General features: G+C 43.4%; 2 protein-coding genes across 3 annotated transcripts in view; one reads left to right on the forward strand and one right to left on the reverse strand.

Moving 5' to 3' along the window:
- On the forward strand, nt 1-7,351 carry LOC146064199 (uncharacterized). The gene is made up of 2 exons (XM_083177422.1): nt 1-77; nt 3,120-7,351. Exon 2 carries the CDS (start codon nt 3,144-3,146, stop codon nt 4,233-4,235), a length of 1,092 nt encoding a protein of 363 aa, XP_083033548.1. The 5' UTR covers nt 1-77; nt 3,120-3,143; the 3' UTR covers nt 4,236-7,351.
- The window catches only part of ABCF3 (ATP binding cassette subfamily F member 3), a 25,200-nt gene continuing 4,372 nt past the window's right edge, over nt 6,805-27,632 (reverse strand). For both annotated transcript variants that reach the window (XM_083177421.1, XM_083177420.1), the window contains exons 5-21: nt 27,316-27,413; nt 26,167-26,289; nt 25,263-25,529; nt 22,738-22,818; nt 22,599-22,658; nt 22,369-22,425; nt 14,657-14,679; nt 14,512-14,567; nt 12,344-12,544; nt 12,131-12,207; nt 12,005-12,049; nt 10,827-10,959; nt 10,649-10,737; nt 10,397-10,488; nt 8,591-8,723; nt 8,002-8,089; nt 6,805-7,844 (exon numbers count right to left, since the gene is read on the reverse strand). In XM_083177421.1, the coding sequence (XP_083033547.1) occupies nt 7,686-7,844; nt 8,002-8,089; nt 8,591-8,723; nt 10,397-10,488; nt 10,649-10,737; nt 10,827-10,959; nt 12,005-12,049; nt 12,131-12,207; nt 12,344-12,544; nt 14,512-14,567; nt 14,657-14,679; nt 22,369-22,425; nt 22,599-22,658; nt 22,738-22,818; nt 25,263-25,529; nt 26,167-26,289; nt 27,316-27,413 (1,782 nt within the window). In that variant the 3' untranslated portion in view covers nt 6,805-7,685. The remainder of the gene's footprint in view (nt 7,845-8,001; nt 8,090-8,590; nt 8,724-10,396; nt 10,489-10,648; nt 10,738-10,826; nt 10,960-12,004; nt 12,050-12,130; nt 12,208-12,343; nt 12,545-14,511; nt 14,568-14,656; nt 14,680-22,368; nt 22,426-22,598; nt 22,659-22,737; nt 22,819-25,262; nt 25,530-26,166; nt 26,290-27,315; nt 27,414-27,632) is intronic.

The following is a 27,632-nucleotide window of genomic DNA, read 5'->3' on the forward strand; positions in this document are numbered from 1 at the left end:
AAATGAGAACCGAAACTCAGCTGATCACTAGAACAGAAATCTACAGGAAGAGAGGACCCAGGAAAGACTGATTTCAGGTAAAGTGGCAGTGGGTTAGGACTATTATGTGCATTTCTTACTAGGGGAAGATTTCAGTGTATTATATATAAGTTATAAAAGTATACACAGTACAGAGGTCTGATCTGTGTGTCATAAATTAGAGAGTACTGTATATTGGATCTTTTATGTGTGCATTGGAGGATACAAATCCGTTGAATAAACATGGTGTAACTTTCTAGGTGTTGTGGAATCACAATTTCCAGCTTGGTATGTTGTGATCTGTAGTTCCACAACAGTTAGAAAGGCATAGATCACCAAGCCATGTTATAAGCAGAAAGGTGGATGTACAAGCCATGACCCCGTTTCACGTCCTACAGAATTAGAGGTTTGTGTGACTCATGGGTTACAGACAAGTCCGGACTTATGCTAGTCATAGACTTTTCTTCAGTCTATTTTTACTGTCAGTACTGCTGTCACATCCAGGTCTTGTATTACATACTCATTGGAAATCCCCAGTTGTGTGAGAAATAGCTGTCGGGGATATTAGAAGAAGCTGGTTTTATTTCATGTAAATGATGTTGACATTTTGTACTGACTTTAGATTATTGGCAAACAAACATATAGGGGCCTATTTATCTAGTCAGATCACTGAGAAAGTGGTCTGAAAACACCCTGTGGAGATTATACAAAAATCTCCATAATAGAGTTTTTACAAAAATCTCTTGCGAAAGGCTCATTAGCATTGCAGCCAACAGCGCATTACTATCTATTGGTCTGACCCTTATGTCCTCAGCTTCCTCGGATGGATGGATGGATATATATATATATATTTTCTCAACAGGAGGGGGCTTGTGCAGCACTCCAGGTGTCTCGAAATACACTCTGATACAAAGATATCAGCAACATTGCAATGCCTTTATTGTGGCATTTTCATCAGGCCACAATAAAGGCATTGATACATTGCTTATATCTTTGTATCAGCGTGTATATTATTTCAAGATGCCTGGAGTGCTGCACAAGCCCCCTCCTGTTTATGATGATTATGTGCAGCAGTATATTTAAGATGGAGAGCCTGATCACAGAGGAGAAAATTATATATATATATATATATATATATATATATATATATATATATATATATATATATATATATATATAGGGAAGACGGTCCGGCACTCCCAGTAACAGTACCTCTCAGCGATCGGTGCCTTCACTGCAGGGACTTGCTGTGATATACAAACGAAGGTGCGGCACTCACGATCAGTCAAACAATAAACGATATGCTGCCACAGAGGTTCGATCAAAACTTCCTGATGACAAAACAATAAAGTTTTGAAACATTGATCGAACCTCTGTGGCAGCATATCGTTTATTGTTTGACTGATCGTGAATGCCGCACCTTCGTTTGTATATGTATATGTATATATATATATATATATATATATATATATATATATATATATATATATAGCTTCCGTGGTCAGAAACTCCAAAAGCACAGCGTTGTCAGTTTAATCCACGCCTAACGCGTTTCGTCATCTGGGGACTTCATCAGGGGGTGTTTATATATGTATTTGTATACACATATACATACACACACACACACATACATATATATATACATACATACATACATACACACACACACACACGTCCAGGGTCCGGCACTCCAAATTAATTAAACGTGGTGGTTTCTGGTGCCTTCACCGAACGGTAACCTCAATTCAAAATACATACAGGGAGGTGCGGCACTTGAGAACAGTATCCACTTCGAGAGACTGTCTTAGCAACAACGTATCAGTTTCTTTAATTTCAAACTGTTTTCAAGTAATATCTATCTAATCTAGACTATCTATCTAGTCATTTATATGACTTGAAAACAGTTTGAAATGAAAGAAATTGAAATTGTCGCTAAGACCGTCTAAGTGGAAACTGTTGTTCCTGAGTGCCGCACCTCCCTGTATATGTGTATAGATAGATGGATAGAATATACATACATACATATATCCATATATATATATATATATATATATATATATATATATATATATATATATATATATATATATATATATATATATATATATATATATATATATATACACACACACACACGTATCACATCAATACATACATACACATATGCTCCTAAGTATTTTTACAATTGTTGTGTCCTTGTTTCAATTGTCAGGGTTATGTATATGTCAGTACATTGTCCATCAGTATTTGGATGTGGGGTTCTGTCAATCAGTATTCCATCCATCAGCAACTTTCCAGTGACCTAAAAGGTTGCAATATAACCTTCCACTTCCTAGAATATTAAATACTGTACTGGCTTTTCCCACAGTTTGATTAACCTTTATATCATTGAAAACTACAACGTCACAATCCCATTCCGCTGTTGTTGTTGTCGGCATTACATTACTATTCACTCTTTATGGTTTACATCCAGTGGGTATTGTCTCCATTTTCCCCACACACCCAGATTTTTGCCAGAAAGCGGTTAGTGAAATCTTCCTGCAAAAGTGCACATACTGGTTATTGCTAGGCTTACACAGTCAGCATTGACCTTAGGACAATACTGCATGCCTCCTGCCATGTCAAATGTGACCACTGGCTTCCTATAGAAATGGTTGTACATGAAGGTAGAGTAAGTACTAACAGCATAACCCTTCAAGTGTGTTCCAAAATCTCTTTACACTCAGGTCCATAGCTTCTGATATAAGGCCTCAAGATTAGAAAAATCTAAACTTATTATATAGGTTAACACTACATTCCACCTTAACACTCCTAACACCATGCCGCCCCATATGGATATGCTACAAGTTCTACATGTTGGCAGTGCAACGTGCAATGGTAGACCTAGTCCTGGGGTTCTCAAACTCGGTCCACAGGAGGTTCAGGTTTTCCTGGTCAACTGACAGGAGCATTGTGTATCATTGTCACATCCACAGGAGACCTGGAAAACATTTTAGGGGTCCTTGACAGTTTGGGTAACCACTGGTATAGACAACAGATTTAGTATATTGCTATGCCTGGAGAAATAAAAAGTCTTTTTTTTTTTTTTTATATTCTTGCAGTTTTCACTAAATTAAAAGTTTAAAATGGGACTGCCAGAAACTGCTAGCAAGGTCTCACCTGCAATACCCAGCCAATCTACCAACCAGACCACTAGTAGGAGACCCCATCAACACCATGTACTGGAGAATTCTGCTCCATCAAGGCAGTTTCAAAAGCCACCAAGTGCCAGTGAACTGTTAACATTACAGGATAGGCCAGGCATCCGTCCAACAACAGATAGCACCAAGAACTCAGAAGCCTCAAGTGGTGCCAGAAGAGCGGCCAGTGGTTATCAGCGCACAACAGCCTCAAAGGCAGCTGGAGATTCCAAGCAAATCCATGCGGCTCAGTTTGTCACTACCCAAGGGAAAAAACTGTCTGTATCTGACACTCAAAGGAAGCTGTCTCAAAGAGAGATAGAGAAAATAGAGCGACAGACCCGTGGTCAGAGAGAGAATGAAGATTGGCACCATTGGCGTCGGAATCGTATAACAGCTTCTTTGGCACATCAGATATCTCACAGTAGATTTGCAAATCAGAAAACAACAGATATTCCACAATCCTATCTGAAGAATATTCTGGGTTCAGGATCCAGCTTTCAAACAACTGCCATGAGTTGGGGAATCAGAAATGAGAAGAAAGCTGTGCAAACCTATGAAAGAATGGCTTCAAAGAATAAAGGTTGTGAAGTGGAGGTAGAAGATTGTGGTTTATTCATACACCCAACCAAGACGTGGCTGGCAGCAAGCCCAGATGGCATAGTGAAAGATAAACGCACAGGGGAGAAGCTTTGCCTGTTAGAAGTGAAGTGTCCATATAAACACAGAGAACACACAATTCAGGAGGCCTGCACGGACAGGAATTTTTGCTTGGCACTTAATGGAGAGTCCTATATCCTGAAGTCAAATCATGCCTATTATACTCAAGTACAATGTCAGCTGGCAGTCACAGGGATGAGCAATGCAGACTTTGTTGTGTACACAAACAAAGAAACTGCAATCATCCCTGTGAAATTTGACCCCGAATTTTGGAAAATGACAGAACCAAAGCTGGAGAAATTCCATGTAGAAGCTGTACTGCCTCATGTAAAGAAGATGGACGTACATGGGAAAGAGGTGTATGTACCAGAGGAGTGATGAAGAAAATAATGCAGGGAGTGGAAAAGTATGAAGCACAATTATGGTTTGATAGCCAGGGGACTGCAATATAGACCCGGCTGCTGGATTCATAAACAGCCATTTAATCATGTCTTGGAAATAACGTAGCAGCCACCAGAAGAACCGTGCTTTATGCTCACTTCCATTGGATCTCAATTTGTAAATCCTCTTTCAGTTTAGGATGTGACAGTTGTCTACAGTAGCTACAAAATCTTTATTTTAAGAAAAAGCAATGTGTACCCAAGCTTTTAAAAGCCATTTTTCACATCCATCAGTGTATGCACATAGGCTGGCATTTATGCTACTGTACCCTGCATTGCTTTCAGCTTATTAAAGCTTGATTAGTGAAATTTGGACACATGAAAATAAGAATTACAGATCACCATAGTAATACCACTTACACACAGAAAACCAAAATTACCGGGTGAAGCAGTTCCACCGGTTATTTGCCGTTCAACACGTCCCTTTTCTGTGTGAAAGGGTCAACTCGGATCATAATCCTGGGACTCCGACCTCAGGAATTTATCCAGGATTGGAAACCCAGAAACTTCAACCTGGGTTGACCCTTTCACACAGAAGAAATACCTTCAGACATACTCCGAAATCCCAGGTTTTTGCGGATGAACGCGCATCATCCCGGGATTTTGGTATGCCTGAAAGGGTCAACCCGGGTGTTATTACCCAGGTCTCTGACCCTTCTTCATACCTGGGTTGAGGACCCGGGATTTACAACCCAGGTTGACCCTTTCAGACATAAGAAAAACCCAGGTTTTTCAACAAATTACCAGGTAGTAGTAGGACGTTTATTTATAAGGCGCTGCAAAGTGTCCGCAGCGCCGTACATAGCAAACAAAAAACAAATACCAGGTAGAACTGCTTCACTCTGTAGTTTACTGCTGAAAGTGTGAAAGGGTGCAGGCTGCACCAGGGAAAATGACCCAGCATTCAAAATCCCAGGTAGTATGTCTAAAAGGGGTATAACTCAGCAGATTACTGGGTAGGGATTTCTAACCGGGTAATTGGCTTTTCTGTGGGAAGGGTAGTAAGGCTAGGACCTGACCTTCAAAATGATCTAGTAATTAAAATGCCAGGTTAAAGTTAGGGTTTTCAGAATTTCTGTTTAAAAGTGGTATTACTTTGTGAAGGATAGAATGAAGGAACATTTATGGTGCAGATAAATATGTAAAATGTTTCATTATGGAAGGACAACACTCCTATGAGCGGTAGGGTCTGCTTCAGAGTAAAAAGCAAATAAAACAAAACCATGCTACACTACAGGTGGGGTAGAATTAAAGTGTGCAGAGTTGGAAAAAGGTACTGCGTATCCTAGCGTAACTCTACATTTCAGCATAAAAACAAAAGCAGCCCACTATTAATTACATGCAAAAGTACACCACATTTTCCCTGCTTGCACGAAAATTAAAATGCATTTACTCCTTTTACATTACAACATTGTTTGTCCCAGGAACAAAACTAAACTTTTTTTTTTTTTTAAACTCTGAATCAGTCCTAGAATACAATCCAAGAACTTTAAGGTGGTGTACAGAGAAGGGAATCCAAATCAATGGTTAATATTCAACATTTCATAAGGTGTGCGATCTTTGGAAGGGTGATATTGCCAATGGAGACCAATCTTACTATAATCATTTAGTACTGCCAGAGGTTTCTCTCTAGTAACTCTCCCCCCTTACTAAATTTTGACATCTGAGCATCAATGGATACCCGATTATCTGTCCCTTTGGTTAATTTAGTCCACTGCACAGTATTTTGTACCTGTTTACTGTAGTTACTTCAAGCCTTCAATAATCTTATTTAACTATGGATCAGCATTTAAGAATGTTTCCAATGGAATGTAATCACAAATACACATGGAAATAAAAAGGACAATCTAATGAGACTGCACATATTTGGTTAAAAATGTGTCAAATTTTTGTGTTTAAGTTTTTTAGCAATCTTTATGCATCTGATGTGCAGGTGAAAGCTTTCATCTTGATTGGAGTGCATTATATATGTTATAAGTGGTTAAGGGGGAGATGTAGCAAAGCTTCTAGAGATAAAGAACCAATCAGATCCTGACAGTTATAAAAACATACTGTAAAACAGCAGTTAGGAGCTGATTGGCTGGTACTCTGTACTTTACCTCTGTCCATCCAGATATCTTCCTGTTTTGTCATACTCTATACTACACACACTTCTGCAAATGCAGTGCAGTTAAGTTTATATGCATTTTAACTGCTGATAAAAACATAGCTCAAGCACTCCTTTGTGTGTAGCCCAAATATGGTCCCAATCAGGCTCCAGGTCTCCAAAATGGCTGCTGAATTTGTCACTACAGACTGCTTAGGAATTTCTCAAAAATGAAGAATATGGTAATGTATGAACGACAGGCATGTGAACAGTCATTACATAATGGACGCTGCTGTCTGGATCCGATGAAAACATGCTTCCACTTCTAAAAATACAATAATATGTTTCCAATCAGAGACCAGAAAGGTCAGTATAAAATTATAAGCAAAAGACTAAAGTGGTTAAATAAGCACAAAACAAGTATAGTTATTTTGCTCTTTATTTACACCTTGGTAGTTTCACATCTCCTGGCACCTCTAATAACTTAACAGAGAGCTGTTTACATTGAGCAAGATGTTGACTGCACACTACTATGAGAACTGGCATCATTTTATCAGGGTTTCCCTAGCTCAATCGCTAGAATGGTGGCAATAAAGACCATACAAATATTCTCTGTAGGGAACATAGTAAGCGACTGCACACCTACTAAATTGTAAAGGCTGGAGGAGCCAAGTAGGTTTAATTTAGACAGAAGAGTGTTCTCTACTAACCATTAACTTAACAAGGATCTAAGCCCTTGCCTACTGGCTTAACACCAGCATAATCTATGAACAACTGGGATATTCTGAAAAGTGTAACAAATAATGAAATCCTAGATAAACGATCTCAGAACTATTAGAATTATATGGCACGGTGGCATGATAGAATGCAGAATCATTTAGTTAAAATACTCATTAAACAATAGATCTGCAGTATAAAATAAACAGCAGTAGTTAATGAGCAGCATCAACTTTGATTTATATATAAAATAAATAGCAAAGTACTATATATCATTTAGGATTGGACTTGCAGTAAGACTCAGAAGGGTATAAAAGAAATGAATTGGTTAAATAGGGTAATGTGCAGCATAACATAATTTCATATAAACAAAGGCTATCACTGCTTGGATAATAAATATCATCCCTCAGTTCACAAACCCATCAGTCTCAAGAGCTGCAGCCTCCTGGAGCATATCTTTGCAGGACACCCGATCTTTTTAATGTCAGGATTCTTGCTCGCCAATTTGTCACAGTCAATATGCACAGGACACCCACAAAGCTGGGGAATAACACAAGAGCACTTTCAAACTCTTGTAGAGTTCATTTATAGGTATCCCTCTTTGCGGAACTGTTCCTGTAAGATGTCCCGGTATTCGTCAAAACCTCCCTCCATCCGAGTCACGCCTCCATTTTCACAGACCCATAGCTCCCGACAAACAAGTCGGATAAACCGCTCGTCGTGAGAAACTAGGATCACTCCTCCCTTAAGAGAACACAGTGTATGACATTAGATTACAGAACACTTAGAGAAATGAAAGTAAAATAACTAAAGACCACAAAAACATATACAACTTAGGGTACAACTGTAAAGTATTCCACAAGTAGATAGAGACAAAAGAAATAAAAAAGGATAAGTATACCCGGAATTTATTCAGTGCTTGGCCCAATGCTTCAATGGTCTCCATATCAAGGTGATTTGTGGGTTCATCCAGAATGTAAAAGTTGGGACTGAAAGAACAAATAATACTTCGGATTCATGAAAAAGCTAAACATTGACAAATTAGCTAACATATTTCACAGCCATACAAGAGACATTATACATAACCAGTGGCAGCTCCAGAGGAGGGGCTGCAGCACAGTTGGAAATTCAAATAAAAGGAAGCACACCAACTGGCATTCCAAACTAACTCCCTGGCAGTTGGTATGGCTCCCCTATTTCGATAGAGCCCCACCTCTGGAGCCACCACGGTACATAAATTGTTTTTAGTTTGAGACCATGGTTAACATAAAGAGCCCATACACAGTGCGATGATCATACGTGATATGGGATGGATCGCAACGCAAGCGATTTGCATGCGATCTGAGAAATTATGGGCAGCAGATACTTTTTGTACTGTGCGATGAGATGCCCATGGGAGCGCGCATCGCACAATGAAAATGCACCGTGTATGGTCACCTTAAGACAGTGTATGGCAAAGACAGTAAGTAATGCAATCAGCATGATCTTACCATGGCATGGTCATCTGAGCAAAAGCAACACGGCTCTTTTGGCCTCCAGAAAGGCTGACAACAGGTCGTACTGCAAGTTCCCCAGAAATCCCATAGCTGCCAAGCTGGTGGCGGTATTCTTCCTCGGTTTTACCTAGAAGCAATGGGAGATAAGGTCAGGCAATACACAGCAAAATAAATGTACAATGAGCATTTGCATTCAAAAATATATCCTGATCACTGTTAGACCACTTTCCAGCCTCAAAATAAGCAGCAGTTTCTACATCTGAAGAGAAACTGTACGATAACAAATAGGTTGTTTATGGCCACATGCAATTCTCCAAATGTATCAGAGAAAAGGGTACTTGTGTAGTTTCACGGCGCCAGCATGGCGCCGTGCTACTTCCGGGTGTACGCTCGCTACAAAATATGTCCAAAAAAGTAACTTAACTCCATGCCAACATGGATAGTTCATACCTCCACTATCCATGTTGGCATGGAGTTGATTTTGAAGAGCGTGGCGAGCCACTGAGCCCGCAGCGTGGGCGAGCCCCGGAAGGGGACTCAGACGCACGGCGCCATGAAACTACACAAGTACCATGAAAAGTTACTAGGCAAAATATCCATGGATCATCTATCAGAGTGACTTCAGGATTTGGTTCAAATGGTGTACACTAATGAATAGGTTCTCTAAACTCAGTCCTCTGGACCCCACACAGTTCTTGGTTTCCAGGTCACCTGTGTATTTTTTAAAATGTGGTGATTTTGATACTCGCCAGTGACCTGAAAAACCTGAAATGTGTGGGTTCCTGAGCACAGAATTTCAGAACCACTGTTTTAATGCTCTAAATAATAAACTGAATTTCCGCAGAGCCACAGACTTATTACGCATATACACTGCGATATTTTAAATGATATACACTATAACAACCAGCCATATCAACATTTAAAAAAAACAGTATAAAAATATAGATATTTATATATGATTGTACATATATATTTTATTTTGACTGAATGTGCAAGAAGTTGTAAATTAGAGGAGTGGAGTACCACAGTAGTTCATCACAGGCAGCGTAAAGGGTCCGGACGCGGGTGATGTTTGTCCAGTAAGATGACTGTGGTGGGAGTTAGGTGTTGTGGTGACTGCGGAAAAGGGTGGCTGGTATCAGCTTCCATCTGGACCTGCTAATCTGCCTAGAGGGCGCAGCAGTCACTGGAAATGGAGACCAAGTTCAGCTAGTGTCACGCAAATACAGGCTGACTGCGGTCTTAATAGGTGGTGAGCGTGGCCCTAGCTGGATCGCCGGTTGTAGCTCGCTCTACAACCGGCGGTTCAGCTCGGGCCACGCTCACCACTTATTAAGACCGCAGGCAGCCTGTATTAGACAGTCTGCAACAGCGATATGTCTATGAACAGTGTTGTTCAGACATTTAGCATTGGCTGTGCAACACAGCCATTGCCTGATATAGCTGAAGTTAGATTCTTTATAAAGATAGTGTACAGGTGGTTGTCGGAACCTACCTGGCAGTGATTGACAGCTCAACTGGGCAGTCGAATGCAAGTGCACCCATCCAGTTGTAGAGTCAAGCAGGACGGTTCAGGAAGTGTGTATGGAGAATTGATCTGCAATTATATCTATAGGTACCTACCCAGCCTCACAGTGCAGGTTTTAAAGGATATCCATGCTTAAGTCCAGATGGTGAAGTCAAATTGACTGAGGTACCAAGTCATCTGTGCTCAAGCAAGTATATCCTAAAAAACTAGTCCTCGAAATACTGTTACCTAACTCTAATTTTTTATATGGTTGGAATGCATGCAAGGATTACCGGGGAACCGTTTTGCAAGTAGTTCCACAGAATTAACGTTAAGGTCCAGCTGATCCACATGATGTTGACTGAAGTAACCAATCTTAAGGTTCCTGGAGGTAAAGAAGGTTGTGTAAGAAAAGGGAGAATGATTCTGCATACAAACCAATGGAGAGGTCTGCCACTGTAAAATGATAAGTATTTCTAACAGGCTGAGCTGAGAAACTCACATTTAACCAAAGACCAATTCTTTCTCCGATTTATAGAGCTCACCTGTGTGCATTTCGGACCCCATTCACAGTAGAAAGCTCTCCCATCAACAGCTTCAACATAGTGGATTTTCCAGCTCCATTCTCTCCCACCTATAAAATGAAGAGAATTACACTAGAAAGTCTCCTATCGTAAATACCCCTTTGTAAACATACAGTGATGTAGATATTTCGGCTCTCACCACACAGATCCGAGACTCCAAGTCTGCAGACACAGACAGATTCTTGAATATTGGCTTATCTGAAGAATACCAAAAATCAATTTCATCTAACTGCAGAATAGGGGGAGAAAACTTCTCAAAAGCATCAGGAAACCTACAGATATGATAGAAAAAAAGTAAAGATAAAAAAAAAAAAAGATAAAACAAACAGTTCCAGGAAGTTAGGGAGCAGTGGGCTTTATTCTGGTCCATTGCAGTGTAAAATTAAAGCAGTCAGTATTTTCCCTGCACAGAAACAAAATAAGTCACCCAAGTCTAAAGGTGCCCATACACGTTACAATTATTGTATACAATATCACATCTCATCGCATCTCGGTTTTGCAATAAGATGAGATGAGATCTAGTACAAAAAGTATGTGCAGCACATACTTTTTGTACTAGATCTCATCTTATCTGATCTCATCGCAAAACCGAGATGCGATGAGATGCGATATTGTATACAATATTGTATACAATAATTGTAACGTGTATGGGCACCTTAATTCTCTCTGCCCATGTTACATCTGCCCCACCTGCAGTGCACATGATTTTGCCCATTTGAGAAGGAATTTGCCTCTGAGAGTGAACCAGAATAAGGCCTCGGTGTCTCCCACCCTCAATCTTGCTTTTTAAAGCTATATTACATTTTTTATTTAGAATGCATTTTTTTCTTACGTGGGAAACATATATAGCCACCCTATCAACTCCTCTAAGACTACAAATACAGGACAGCTTGAAAAATTCATCCTGGCATAGGATGCAAATGGCTGGGAACAATCCTCCAATTCACCTGTAATCTAAGATAAATTGGTACTTAGTCATAAATGTTTCATAGTTATCTTTTATGGGTGGGGAGACACCAACTATTCAAAAACAATATTGAATTATCGAGACAAGTATTTACTCTATGTAAAGGTTTCTGTATTGTTGTCATTCCAAAATCTTGCTGCTTTGATGTCCTCAAAGATTATAGTTTATGTTAATGTTTATGCAAATTGTGACCTTCAATTATTGCACTATTGTTTTATAATTTGTTGAATTGTATGTGATCCTGGCACCTGATGCTTCAATAAAAAATTTTTTTTTTATAAAAAGTCAATGATTTTTAGTATAAAAATAAAAAGAGGGGCAGCTATATAATGCTACCGCAAAACACTAACCTTAATACCACCTCTGACTCCTTTTCCAAAGGTTTTAGTTCGGGCCTAAGAAACAGAACAGAAAAGAATGGAGATTAGTTGTCCCGGCCACTATTTCAATCAATCCTATAAAATTGTAAGACTTACAGTTTCTCCAGCAGTTTAAGTTTGCTCTGCACTTGTGAAGCCCGGTTAGCATTGTACCGAAACCGATCAATGAAAACCTGTAATAGTAAGAGGATGTAACTGCCTGTAGCCAATGAATATTCTACAATTCCTTTCTAGTCTTTTAGCAATAATTCCGTATTATCATTATTAGTTTCAAGCATTACTGATCTGCACATGAAAGAATGTCATCACCTGTATGTGTTCACGATATTGGTGCTGGGCCTCGTATTCCCGCTGCTGATTCTTCAAGCGTTCTTCCTTTATTTTCAAGAAGCTCTCAAAGTTACCACGATAAGCCTCTAACCGTTGGCTGTGCAGATGCACAATGTCGGTGGCCACTGCATTTAGAAACTTACGGTCGTGGGAAACAACCAAGATAGTAGATGGCCAGGTCTGCAAGAGAAAGTAAAATGTTATATTTTGAGAATGAAGGAGACTAAGGGGGGTAGTCAATCCAGAATTGAGACTGTCAAAACGTTCCAACAGTTGGAATCCCGGGCCGTTTTCATTTGAGCCGACAGTAAATACACAGTCAGAATTTGATATTCCGACTGTCGGAAAGTCCGTGGATCGGCAAAAACGGCTGTGGATTGTCAAAAAAATGCCAAGAATTCAACAATCTGCGGTTGTTTCTGACAAAATAGATTTGATTTAAAAAAAAGTCAGATCTGACACCCTTCGATGCAGTCGATAACGGCAGTATTGAATAGGCGAGTGCCTATTGGCACAGATGGGATATAGTTATTGGGTCACCAGCATGATGGTCGACAAGTATTGCTCAACACCATTAGGTCAACATGCATTTAGGTCGACATGTTTTTTTTACTGTACAGCCGGTGTTTCATGCCCTACCATCCACTAGGGCGTGGTGGGAGAATAAAATAGTGTGCCCACATGCGAGGGGACACGGCGCTACATTTGGTCTGCATGTCGACACAACATGTGCCGACAGGTGGTATTTCATGCCCTACATTATGGGTCTTCAAACTGTGGCCCTCCAGATGTTGTGAAACTACATGTTCCAACATGCATTGCCACATTTTTTCCTATAAGAGCATGCCAAAACTGTCAGGGCATGCTGGGACATGTAGTTCCACAACATCTGGAGGGCCACAGTTTGAAGACCCATGCCCGACATAGTAGGTGAGGCTAAATATAGACTTGCGTCCATCTAGTTCAACCTATGTTTATAGTAGCTAATCCCTTGTTGTATAGTATGTTCTGATATTTTAAAGACAGATTGTTACTTTTTCATTCCCATGGATGTTTTTAACCAATAAATGTTTATCCAACCTTATTTTAAACGTATTTATAGTGTCTGCCGACACCACTTCTCCAGGAAGAGAGTTCCAAAGTTTGACTGCTCTGACTGTAAAGAAATTTTTTCTTCTAGATGAACAAAATCTTTTTTCTTCTAATCTAAACTCGTGCCCTCACGTCCTAGATTCCTTTCTAGTAGAAAAAAGGGTGTTTGACAGTTCCTTATATTGGCCCCTGATATATTTATACATGTTGAGCATATCCCCCGTTAAACGTCTCTTCTCTAGTGTAAATAGTCCCAGCTTGCTTAATCTCTCCTCGTAGCTTAAAGTCTCCATTCCCCCAATAAGCTTTGTTGCTCTTCTTTGGATTTTTTCTAATTCTACGATGTCCTTTTTATAGTGTGGGGCCCAGAACTGCACTGCGTATTCGAGGTGCGGTCTCACCAATGATTTGTACAGAGGCATAATTACTTTTGAGTCCCTAGTTTCCATGCCCCTTTGAATACATGCGAGAATTCTGTTGGCCTTTTTTGTTGCTATATTACATTGAGCGCTACACCCCAGTTTGTTGTCTATTTGGACTCCTAGATCCTTTTCTAGTACTGAATTACCCAATTCATCCCCGCTTAGGTTATAACTAGCACACTGGTTATGTCTCCCAAGGTGCATGACCTAACATCCACTAGGGCATGGTGGGAGAAAAAAAAATGGTGTGCCTAGCCTAGAGAGGGACCATGCCGAAGCATGCGAGGGGACATTGTGCTACGCTTTAGTGTTTGTTGACATTCCGGTAAAAAAAAAAGTTGACTTTCACTGTCGACCTAATGTCATGTCTACCTTCCTGCATGTCGACCTAACGCTTGTCTACCATAATGCTGGTGACCTAATGATCCATAGCCTCACAGATTGAATACCCTATAAAAAGGTGGAAATGTAATGGTCTGTAACTTGAAGGCATCCTGGGAGACATTCCGGCAAATCTGTCTGAAACCAGATTTTAAGCCATCACACAGACTCGCTGGAATGGAACCTATGCCTGCATCTTGCAGGCTATTATATTTCCCCATAATATGAAGGGCACAAAGAAAGCATACAGACCTGCAAGTAGTTCTCCAACCACAGGATGGCTCTTACATCCAACATGTTTGTAGGTTCTGTGAAAATAGAGTACAAAGTCAAAGAAAGGGAGAGATAAAGAGAGGTGAAAACAGAAAAACAGAAGTAAAGTTATAAGGACACTTACCATCCAGCAAAAGCAAGTCAGGCCTGACAAATAAAAAGATAAGAGATTAAGTTACTTTAGAACAATTTTAAATTGTAACTAGCAGTAATTAACACCCATTATTTTGTTTAAAACAACCTTATTTGAAGCATTACTTTAATATAGAAACAATGTGTTTACTCCTTTTGTTGAAATCTTTGCAATAACAAAGATAAAAATACAATTAGCGTAGAAGTATTGCATACTAAAACAATTGTAAAGATCAACTAATCCTAATACTGTACATAAGCCAAGATACTTTGGCTCTTTTGTCTCCAGAGATGCTAGTTTTGGTCAAAACAGTACAAATGCATCCTGAAGACAAAGTGGCAGCTCTGCAAATCTTCTCCACCAAACAGTCCCAACAAAGAAGAAGTGCCCGGCCAACCTGGTAGAGTGGGCAGGAACCAAATGAGGAACGTAAAGGACAGCTGTCATACTACTTCCAATATCCATCAAGCAATGGTTTGCTTGGAGATAGGCCAAACTCTCTTATTTATCATTTATTTATTTGGTGCCACAAGGTTTCCGCAGCGTCCGAGAATACATAGATGAGCGAAAAACAAGAAAATGACAAATTACAGTACAAGGTAAATTAGTACAAATACATGGTAAGTAAAGCTAGTTGCATCAGTGGACATGACACGGGTGCAACTATCAGGGTGGCAGATATCTATTTTGAGGAAAACAAATGGAGGAGAGAGCCCTGCTTGTGACAACTCTTAACCTATGAAATAGTAAGCAAAATCCTTAAATCTACCTGCGCAAATACATACAGTACGCATGTCATCTAAGGGGGTTATTCAGAAGTGATTGCACATCTTCAAATTTGCAGGCAGGTTTATAATCGATGGACTGCACTTACTCACAGTACACAGGCACATGGCCACCCTGTGATAAAATGCTGGCTGTACGCATGTTGAATGACAGTAAGCCGGCGTTTGTGGGTTCAATCTGGCCATTTACGGTTAATGTCAGAGAAAATAGGAATTTGGTACTCACCGATAATTCCCTTTCTCCGAATCCGAAGGGGACACTGAAGTACTACGCTGGGGATAGTGTGGTGTTATGGAGGAGTTGGCACTTTAAGAACTTGAAGTGTGGTGTGGCTCCTCCCCCTCTATCCCCCCCTCAGACTCCAGTCTTAGTTACTGTGCCCGAGAGGAGAAAAGAGACCAGGAAACCTCTGACAGAGAGAGAGAGAGAACGAAAACAAGACACCGAAACAAAATTAAGTCAAAAGAACTTACATACAGACCATCGCATGCAACACAACCTGGCCACATGCGACCTGTAAAAACCCCTCCCTTACCAGAAGACCAGTGCCGGGAGGGCGCTCAGTGTCCCCTTTGGATTCGGAGAAAGGGAATTATCGGTGAGTACCAAATTCCTATTTTCTCCTTCATCCTCTGGGGACACTGAAGTACTACGCTGGGGACGTCCCAAAGCCATCCCCACGGGCGGGAAGGCGCTGGGCATCCTGAAGCACCGCGCGGCCAAACCTAGTAGAGGATGCCGCGAAGGTGTCAAACCTATAAAACTTAATTAAGGTATTGGGCCCAGACCAAGTGGCTGCCCTACATACCTGAGAAAGAGACACCCCTCTGGCCGCCGCCCAAGAAGGTCCCACCGAACGGGTGGAATGAGCCGAAACTCTAGTAGGCGGAGGCCGGGAGGCCTGAACATAAGCTTGTTTAATGGTTAGACAAATCCACCTGGCCAAAGTTTGCTTGGTAGCCGGCCAACCACGTTTTGCGGAACAGTATAGGACAAACAGAGAATCCGACTTCCTGAGATCCTTGGTTCTGTCCACATAAACCTGCAAAGTTCTGACCACATCCAGTGAAGCGAACTCTCCTGTCAAGGCCGGAACCACGATTGGCTGATTAAGATGATAAGCCGTCACCACCTTTGGCAAGTAATCCAATCTAGTCCGGAGTTCCGCCCTATCTGAGTGGAACACCAAATACGGAGAACGACATGAGAGAGCCCTGAGGTCAGACACTCGTCTAGCCGATGCCAAAGCCAGTAAGATCACCGTCTTCCAGGTAAGTAATTGTAAATCAATAGATTCTAAAGGCTCAAACACCTCCGACTTGAGATAGTCCAGCACCAAAGGAAGATCCCAAGGTTCTTCCGGAGGTCTTACCGGAGGCTGCAGCCTTAGAACCCCATTCAAAAATGTTTGTATCTCCGGCATCAAGGCTAATCGCCTATGAAAGAAAACCGACAAGGCGGACACCTGGACCTTAAGGGACCCTAAACGAAGGCCCGCCTCAAACCCTGATTGCAGAAACCTCAACAATCAGGACAAAGAAAAAACAGCTGTAGGGCACTTGTGTCGTTCACACCACGACACATAAGCCTTCCAAATCCTGTAATAATGCCGGGAAGTAACCTCCTTCCTGGCTCTCATCATTGTGGGAATGACCTCTTTAGGTACCCCACGCCTACTCAGCAGCTCGGCCTCAACAGCCACGCCGTCAAACGCAGCTGCCTTAAATCTTGGTAGACGAATGGTCCCTGTTGCAATAGATCCTCTCTTTGAGGCAGTAGCCAGGGTTGATCTATCAGGATCCCCTGAAGATCGGCAAACCAAGGCCGACGAGGCCAATTTGGAGCTATGAAAATCACCGTTGCCTTCTCGCGCTTGATCCGTTTGAGTACTAACTGAATCAAGGGTAACGGAGGGAACACATAGATTAGATGGTAATTCCACTCTGCGGTCAGAGCATCCGTCGCCACTGCCTCCGGATCTCGTGACCTGGAACAATACTGAGCCACCCTGCAATTCCGTTTGGATGCCATCATGTCTATCTGAGGTAACCCCCAACGATTGACAATCTGGCCAAACACCTCCGGATGCAGTGCCCACTCCCCTGGGTGCACATCCTGGCGGCTTAAGTAGTCCGCTTCCCAATTGTCCACCCCTGGAATGAACAACGCCGAGAAGGCCAGAGAATTCCTCTCCGCCCATTGAAGGATCGGGCGTACCTCCTGCATAGCTGCCCGACTGCGCGTTCCACCCTGTCTGTTGATATATGCCACAGCCGTGGCATTGTCCGACTGAATTCGGATCGGCTTCCCTCTGATGAACAGGTCCGCCTTGAGAAGAGCCAGACGGATAGCCCGAATCTCCAGAATATTTATCGACAGCCTTGATTCCTGCGGAGACCAACGGCCCTGAAAGTGACGTCCCATCACAACCGCCCCCCAGCCCCTCAGGCTGGCATCCGTCGTGATGATAGTCCACTCCCAGACTCCGAACCAACGCCCCTCCAACAGATTGGCCGTGTGAAGCCACCAGTGAAGGGACAGCCGACTGCAGGGTGAAAGAATTACCGTCCTGTGCATGTGGACATGCGAACCCAACCACTGCCTCAACAGATCGAGTTGAAAAGTCCTGGAGTGGAAACGGCCAAACGGCAGGGCCTCGAAGGAGGCGACCATCTTGCCAAGCAACCGAATGCAAAGGTGCACCGACACCCTCCGAGGACGAAGCACCTGCTTCACCAAGTCCTGAATCGAGGCAATTTTCTCCAAAGGAAGGAAGACCCGCTGTACTTCTGTGTCCAGAATCAGTCCAAGAAACAAAATCCTTTGGGAAGGTACCATCTGGGATTTCCCATAGTTTAGAATCCAGCCATGCCGAATCAAGGTCTGACAAGTCACGTGAAGCGCCTGTTCCAGCTGACTCTTGGATCCGGCTTTTATCACCAAATCGTCCAGATACGGAACAATCTTGACTCCTAGTGTGTGGAGAAAGGCAACCATGACTGCCATTACCTTGGTGAAAAGGCGAGGCGCCGATGACAGGCCAAAGGGCAGAGCCCGAAATTGAAAATGTTGGTCCTTGATTGCGAACCGAAGGAACCTCTGGTGTAAGTCGTAAATGGGAATATGTAGATAGGCATCCTTGACGTCCAAGGATGCCAAATATTCCCCCGGTTCCAGACCTGCCACCACCGAGCGAAGCGACTCCATTTTGAATCTGTGGTACATAATGTACTCGTTCAGCTTCTTTAAATTTAAGATCGGCCTTACCGACCCGTCTGGTTTTGGAACCAGGAAAAGAGGAGAATAAAACCCCTCTTTGCGTTGATCGGTTGGGACATGCATTACCACGCCGGCTGATAACAACCGCTGAACTGCTTGGAGTAGTAATTGAGAGTCTTTTTCCGCATGCGGAAGACCCATCATAAAAAACTGTTGAGGAGGAGAACCGGCAAACTCTAGTTTGTATCCCCGAGACACGACTGAGAGAACCCACTTGTCCTTGCAGGATTCTTCCCAGGCCTGCCAGAAATCCAGAAGCCGCGCTCCTACTCTGGGATCCCCCAGGTAGGAGGGGAGGGCGTCATGCCGCAGGCTTTTCTGGCTGCTTGGCGTCTGTACGCCGGGAGCCAGGGTTAGCGGCGGAGGTGGCGGCGCCAAAGCCTCTACCTCTACCACGGCCCGAGGTAAAGGAACCTCTAGATTTACCTCTAAATTTCGGGGCCCCTCGAAAGGAGCGAAAAGCCGGACCCTGGTAAGGTTTTTTCGGAGGAGGCGCTGAGGAAGGGAGGAAGGTAGATTTACCCCCTGTCGCCTGAGCAATTAATCTATCCAGCTCTGGGCCAAAAAGAACATCCCCCGTAAAGGGAAGAGCTTCCACTGCTTTTTTTATATCCGCCTCCGCCTGCCAAGACTTAAGCCACAAAGACCGTCTGGCTGTAATTGACAGAGCCAAGATCCTCGCCACCAATGAAGCCGAATCCCTGGCCGCCTCTCCAATATATGCCGCGGATTCTCGCATTTGATCAGCCAACTGAGCTAACTCCTCAGGAGGCCTCTGCTCCTCCAAGCCCCTGGACAAATCCTCTGCCCATTTCTCCATGGCCCTGCTGACCCAGGAGATAACAAAAATAGGACGCAAAGAGACCCCAGCCGTAGAAAAGATGTGCTTAAGCCCCGCCTCCAAACGTCTATCTGGCGCCTCCTTCAGGGCCACCGCTCCCGGAATGGGAAGCGCCGCCTTCTTTGAAAGCTTAGAGACGGAAGCGTCCGCTAACGGCGGGTTCTCCCATTTCGCCCTGGCTTCCGGGGCAAAAGGGTAAAACGCCTTAAAGCGCCTGGATAACTGAAGCTTTTTCTCAGGCACTTTCCAAATGTCCAACAGAGGCTTCTCCAACTCTATGGACTCAGGAAAAGTTACCGCAGCTTTAACAGGACGGCCAAAAATAGAAACCGGAGCAGGAGGTTCTTGCTCAGCAACATTAAGGGTCACCTTAATAGCCTGAATCAAGGCCTCTAAACCTTGAGCCTCATCCTGAACACCCTGCTCTTCATCCACAGGTGCAAAGGTATCATCCAACGCCTGACACTCCCCCTCCTCTAGAGGGTTAACTTCCTCCTCATCAGAGGTATCAATCCTCAAAACCAAAGGAGCACCCCTTTTTTTAGGTGGAGGGGGGACGCTGGCCTGTGTAGGCATAACGGTGGATTGTACCAGCGAATCCACTGACCTAATCAACTCTCTGGCCCATGAAGGCTCAGCAGAAGACATAGTAGACAGATGAGAATGTAAAATCTCCCTGTCCCTACGAGACGCTGCCAGCTCAGAAGCTAAGGTAGCTAACACACTTGTAACCCCATCAGCGTTAAAGAGAGCAGCTGGCTGTTGAACAGCCCCTCCTTTATAGCAATCCTTACACAGTGACACACCTTTCACATGCTGTGTAAATTGCTGATTACACTGAGTGCAGGTGAACAGCTTCTGAGAAGCCTTAGAGCTAGAAGCTTTTGCTGCCATAATGCAAACCCCAAACACTTCCCACTCAGCACACGCTAACACTCACACAGATAGCAGTGTAAACTCAGCAGGTAAAAAGGAGAAAATACAATAGGGGAAGAGGAGCTCACCTTCCCCGAATTAGGCCCACCTAAACACTCCAAGCGGGGACTCCTAAAAGGAGAACCCCTTCACTCACCCAGCGCAGTGACACAGTCTGTCCAGTCTGGGTGAAGCGCCTTGCTGTCCTGTAGCAGAAGAATCCGATGAGACACAGCAAGCAGAGGAAGGCAGCGTGGGCAGAGAGGCAGCGTTTGCCGCGCTGAGGATCTTTAATGCGGAGGAGACGCCCATGACACGCCTCCTCCTTCCTCTGTCCCAGCGCGCGCTGAGGACAGCGGCGCTGAGACACAATCTGCCCCTCAGCTGGACCAGCGCGCGACTCTGGTCCAGCAGTCACCCGGCGCACAGCGCCTTGCGTCCTGATCCCTCCGGCGGGTGACATAGCCGACGGAGCGGTAACACAAGCCGCGAGCAGCTGTGGCGGCTCCCCCGCATCTAACATGCAGGCGGCTGAGGTCAGCAGCGTGCGCCGCACGCAGAGCCGCTCTGACCTCCCGGAGAGCTTGTATACACTGCAGGCAGCCAGTCTAACACCCAGGCTGCCTGCACACTTCATAATAAACAACAAAAAATAAATAAATAAGGACAAAACAGAGACTCCTGCGGGAGCCTCTTGCCCAGGGATCCTACTCCTCCGGGCACTAAACTAAGACTGGAGTCTGAGGGGGGGATAGAGGGGGAGGAGCCACACCACACTTCAAGTTCTTAAAGTGCCAACTCCTCCATAACACCACACTATCCCCAGCGTAGTACTTCAGTGTCCCCAGAGGATGAAGGAGAAAAGGAGCTATTAATGCCTTCAACTTCGTCTTGCAAATTACTGGAGGTAGAAGGACTTTGAAGAAAGATGTACATCAGACGAAAGGTCCAAGAAAAGATAGGGCATCTATGCAGAACATCCCTGGGTTTTAAAGTTCTGGAACAGTAGTGCAGAAGTTTGTGGGCGAGATGTCAGACATATGGAAGGAAGAACCCCATTAGTCTACCAGTTGACAGAAAAACTCCCTGATCAACAGACCATTGCCCAGGGGTGGATATCCTGACAGCTGAGATAATTGGCCTCCCAGTTGTCCAACTCTGGGATGTAAACAGATGTCAGTTTTGGAAGACAATTGTTGTCTAAATGGAGCTGACAAGGCCCTGTAGATCTCTTTAAATTTTAACATGTTTATGGGAAGACGCGACTCCTGTTTTGTTTAAAGTCCATGGAAGTTGCCTTCTGAATAAATGCCCCCAAGTCTCTGATGCTAGTGTCTGTGGCGAGAACCTACTGTTGGACCATGAACAGCCAACCCACGGTAAGATGAGATAACTGATGCCACCACAGAAGAGATAGCGAAAAGCCTTCAGGGACAAAAAGATCAACAAAGACCTGTGGACACACCTCAGGAACCAGCAAATTTTGCAAAGAAGTGGATACTTTGGCCAGGCAAAGACACTATGCCCCATTGAGGTTCCACCATAGGTTACAGATATAGAGGAATTGCGGAATGCCCCAAATTCAACATTATTTTTATCCACTTAGTAGTATACACTGCAAATATTGGATAGTGATCCCCCTATACTTGTGATGGAGGCCTATTAGTCCACATGGCACCTTCGAAAGTTTTATATTTTCTTTCTTATGGACTACTACTGTATCTTGTTTGCTTAAATTTCTTGCCTTTACACTTGTTACTCTTTGCTTTTCACTCAGCATATAGTTCTATAATACCATTGTCTCTTAATTGTTATCTAACACTGTAAGCTTGTTTCCTTGTATGTTATGGTTCGGAATGAAAGAAAACCATGTACTACTCACCTGGCAAATAGGGCCCGAGCCAAAGCCAACCTCATGCGCCATCCACCAGAAAACTCCCTGAAAAGAGAAGAATCAAAATTGTTCTTAATGCAACCTAGATGAAATCTTACAAGACATGATTTTTCCACATTATGTAAAGTGCTTTAGTAAAAAGTTGGCAATAGCTTTCAGTGCAAAACCCATTAATACCAGCACAACCTGAAAATAAACGGTCACCATCATCCACTTACTTGGTCAGTTGCTGTTGCATAAAGTGTTTGAATCCCAACCCAGCAAGGATCACAGAGGCTCTGAATGGAGAGAGGAGACATTAAATACGATTTCTTACTATACAGAGATACAAGGGAAACAATGAGAGATAGACTGTACCTGGCAGGAGCTTTGTCAGCCTCAATTTCTTCTAGTTTGCTGTAGATCTCTGACAGACGGGCAGTCTCTGAACCATCACCTCTGGAAAACATGAAACAGATTTAAATTTGCATGCGGATAGAAGTAACAGTTGCAGAAAAAATCAAGTATTTCATACAACATTCATCATTTGTACTTTGCTATCTGCAAGGGGTAGATCACCACCTTATTAGACATCCTGGGTTGGACCCGGGTCGCTGTGCAGTGAGTATGGGTAACCTGGGTCGAGCGACCCAAATCCCATTCACACTATAGGGAAGAGGCATCAGCTCCAATCGCTGCCTCCTCTACACATCCCAGCATGCCTTGCCATAGTTTTAGCATTTCCTAGAAGCAAAACTGTGGCAAGGCATGATGGGACTTTAGTGTTCATTCTAGCTCACTTCCTGTTCCCTGCCTGGGGTGTCGCTGTCTGCTGTGGTGTTTCTAGCACAGGTCTGGTTTGCATATCAGTGGTGATATACAGACCACACTGTGCTAGAAGCACTACAGCAGACAGTGACATCCCAGGCAGGGAAGAGGAACTGCATGGGGTTTCAAAGATAGCGGGTGCTAGACTGAACACTAGGACTTGTAGTTTCACAACAGCTGGAGGGACATAGTTTGGACATGCCTGCTATAGAGAGAGTTAATACGGAGACTAAAATTCATAAAATAACTGGATATGTTGCACTTTAAAGTGCATCATTTTCACTGCTCTTCACTACATGTCTCCATGTTAGTAGGAAGGCCATCTGCAAGAACAGCATCTACAGAGACTAACAGCACAAACAGATTACAGCTTGGGAGACAATATTCAGAAATTTGGGTCATGGTAAGAGAAATGACACTAAATCAATGGCTGTACTCAATGACCTAAATCAGTGGTTCCCAAACTGTGTGCATGCCACTGGTTGGTCGTCCAGGACCAATGACATTTATTTATGGTCAGTGTAATAGTGCTAGTGGCTGCCCATAATAAAATACATGGGACAAACAGAAGCAAATCCTATTCCTCACCACATAACCAATCCTAAGGATGACATATAAACACAATTTGCTTACATTTTATTCAAAATATCTCAATTAGAAACTTTCAGCCTTCGGGTGCCATAATTCCAAAAAATTAGGTAACCACTCAACCTAATAGTTTCTCTTGAGGAATTAAGACAAAGGCCTAATATTGGGATACATTTAGCTGTCTTATTATGTGAAAAAGTCAATTTTATCAGAGCTGTAACGGATGTCATGTTTATACCTAGAAGAAAAATATTTTTATATAGCTCATCTACAAAACATGACTGAATCAGTGAAATTTCAATTTAACCGTGAGTGATACGGGGCAAATGAGTGCATACAAATTCTGCGCTTCTAGTACCCCAGGTGTTTCTACACCATTACAATGGCACATTGCAGGACCAGCCTGCAATTAAATCAAGCCCATTAGGTGCGTACACACAGGGGCGATTATAGCAAATATCGCTGGAAATATGGTTGCTGAGCGACCATATTGCCAGTGATTGGAGTGTGCACCAGCGATAAATCGCCAGGTGCGCGCTTATGTTTTCAGCCCCTGAATGGTCGCTGCCCTGAATGGTCGCTGGTCGGAGGAGCATGCTCCTCCGACCAGCAACTTCCACTGCCTCTTCTCCCGGCAGTGTGACATTTTCATCTGCGACCATCTCTGGTCGCAGATGAAAACGGGACACTGAGCAATATGATTGCTGAACAATATATTGCCAGAGATCATATTGCCCCGTGTGTACGCACCTTTTGTGTTTGAATTCTAAGAACACCTGCAGGAAAGATAAACCAGTGTTTGAAAATGGGTCATATAGTACCAAAGATGCCTTGCAGTGTCTCTCACCCATAGCAACCGGGATACGGTCATTGGGTCTACAGCAGGTTGGTCGACAGGCATTGGGTTGACATGGGTCTAGGTCGGCAGGTCATTAGGTCAAAAGGTCAATATGGGATTTTTCACTGTTCTTTGAGCAAACATGTGCCGACAGCCGGTATTTCATGCCCTACCATCCACTATGGCGTGGTGTGAGAATAAAATTGTGTGTGGAGCGCGCAGCGTGCCCAAAGCATTGCGAGCGAAGCAAGCGATGCAGTGCACTGGAAACTGTGTCCATGTCGACTGTGTCAACATTTGGATAAAAAAAAAAAAAAAAACAGTGAAAAACCCCACGTCAAACTTTTGACTGTTGGCCTAGACACTGTTGACCTAATGCTTGTGTCGACATATTGACTAGTCTACCTAAATCCATGTCAACCCCTTCCCCATGTCCTAACGGTGTCGACCTAATGCTTGTCAACTAACTTGCTGTAGACCAAACGATCCCAACCCTAGCAACTAACTATACAATTACCCCACAGAAGGCAGGGCATAACTGGAATGACTAAGCTCCCAAATCATCATATCATCAAATATTTTTGGCCAAATAAAAGTAACAATCATCAATTATCTAATATGTTACTTCAATCCATTCACATTCCCTTACTTTCCCGCACTGATCCGTGCATTAAGTGCTTTCTCCTCTTGCAGTAGACTTTCACGTACAGTATCACACTCCAACACACTTTGTAGCGCTTGGGTTTCATCTCCAGCCACCTCTTGCTCCACATGCAGAATACTGAGGTGTGAGGGAACACGAAGGCTGCGACTAGCAAGCATCTTCAACAACGTTGTTTTACCCAGACCGTTTCTTCCCACTAAACCATATCGCCGACCTGACGCCAAGTGCAACTCAGCACCTGTTAACAGGACCCTGTAATGAAAAGTTGTTAGAATTACAGCTCATTGTATGTTCACAGCTCATTACAGAACTATAAAAAAAAATAATTGTACATTTACAATACACAAAATAAAAGCTTTGATATTTAACATATTCATCAGTTTTTATTTAAATTGTATTTCAACCTTAAAGCCGTGTACAACGGGGGCGATATATTGCTCAGTGTCTCCTTTTCATCAGCGACCAGAGATGGTCGCTGATGAAAGGAAACCTCTGCCAGGGGAGCCGCAGAGGGAATCAGCTGGTTGCAACCAGCGACCATTAGGGGGCTAAAAACTGGAGCGCGCACCTGACGATTTATCACCGGAGCACACTCCAATCGCTGGCAATATGATCGCTCAGCGACCATATTGCCAGCGATAAATGACCGTGTGTACACACCTTAACACTCACGATAACACAGTAAATGGTATCATGGGACACAATGGTTTATGAAGGTTTACAACAATTTAGACTAAACCAATTAGCCATGCCATACAAACTATTTAATTTACTAAAAACTTTGTTGAGACACAAAGCCAGTACTACAACTAGTACATACAACTTATCTAAATGACTAGAATATAAAATAACTTCAAGTACCAGCAGGCCACTGACATCTAGTACTCACCTCTCTCCAAAAGACACATCAAAGTTCTCGATTCGGATGTCATATGACTTGTTCTTGCCACTGGACTCGATTCGATTCTCTTTTTTACTAGCAGCTTGACTGGCCGAGGCCTCTTCCATTACACTGCAAAAAATAACTAGTTCGTTTGAATGAAAGATATTACAGATTAACACCTGTTAAGAAGGTTTCCTTTACTCCTCCATGTCAGCACAGACTTCTGGTTATGTTCATCCCATTGGGCAGCAGACAGGAAAGAGAAAAGACACTGACAGCGTATAATGGCCACTCCCACCATCTCCTGCGTCTTCCAATTGGTGGTGGTGGCACAGTGAGTGGCCAGCTGTCCAAAAAGCGGCAGCGGCTGGGAGCTTGTTGCAGCATTTTGCCGTGCGGCGGGATGCGGCTACTGAATATTTTTAAATGACTGGTGGACGTTGATTGGCTGAGAGAATTAGCCAATGTCTGCCAGTCATCCCGTCCTGCTGCCTGGCAAAATGCCACCACAAGCTCCCAGACGCTGCTCGGACAGGCCCAGCTGCCCGCCACTACTAGCTGCCCGCCCCCTGCTACCAGCACCAGCTGGCCGGACCCCGCTGCCGCAGCTCCCAGGGAGTATTACATGCAATAAAGCTCATGCGATTAAATGCATGTAAAAATAGCACATCAAGTGCCAGATCGCATGCGAGCCTCCTGGGGAGATGCCGGGGGTCTCCAGGCAAACTGGTCCGACTTGTCCTTAGGACAATGGTGGCACTACTGCTGCTGACATAGCTACCTCTGGTCGTCCTAGCAAGTGGGGTGGACCTGCAGCTTGGACAATTGCTCCCCCAGTATCATGAGGCCAGCCAGACACCTCCTGCTGCTTGTGGAATACACAGCTGTGGCGGGAAACTTCCACATTCCATGAGGTAAGCCGTGTGTGTGTGTTGCCGACTAACCCATTGTCAAGAAAAACACCCAGAAGACAGTGGGAGTGGCCATTATATGCTCTCAGTGTCTCTCTCTCTCCTATCTACAGACCAATAGGATGAACATACCCATAAGTCTGTGCTGCCCTAGGAGGAAGTAACGGAAATGCTGAAAATAAAAGCATTTCCCAAGTTGGAACAAAAATAAAAAAACACACAACATTACATCCTTCACACTTACACATTACCGCCGACTTTCTGAGAGTCCCGTTCTGTCCGCTTTTCAAGTTTTGACTTCAGTTTAGCTTCTGCCTTTTCCAATTTCTTCACATTAACGGTCTGAGCAAAACAAAGGGAAATAACCTTACATTTATTTTCAAAGCTTCATTCCCCTCCAAGAATGGCATTATATAGTCAATGCAAAATAGGAGAATGTATAATACTCACAGTGCAAGGGACACTAAAGTTCTACAGAAGGATTTTTATATAAGACACATTTATAGGGGCTGATACAGAGGTGCATGCAATTCTGTTCTGCTAGCATGTTTGTGATAAGTA

This window comes from Crinia signifera, chromosome 3, assembly GCF_055691185.1.
Source record: "Crinia signifera chromosome 3, ASM5569118v1, whole genome shotgun sequence".
Lineage (NCBI taxonomy): Eukaryota > Metazoa > Chordata > Amphibia > Anura > Myobatrachidae > Crinia > Crinia signifera.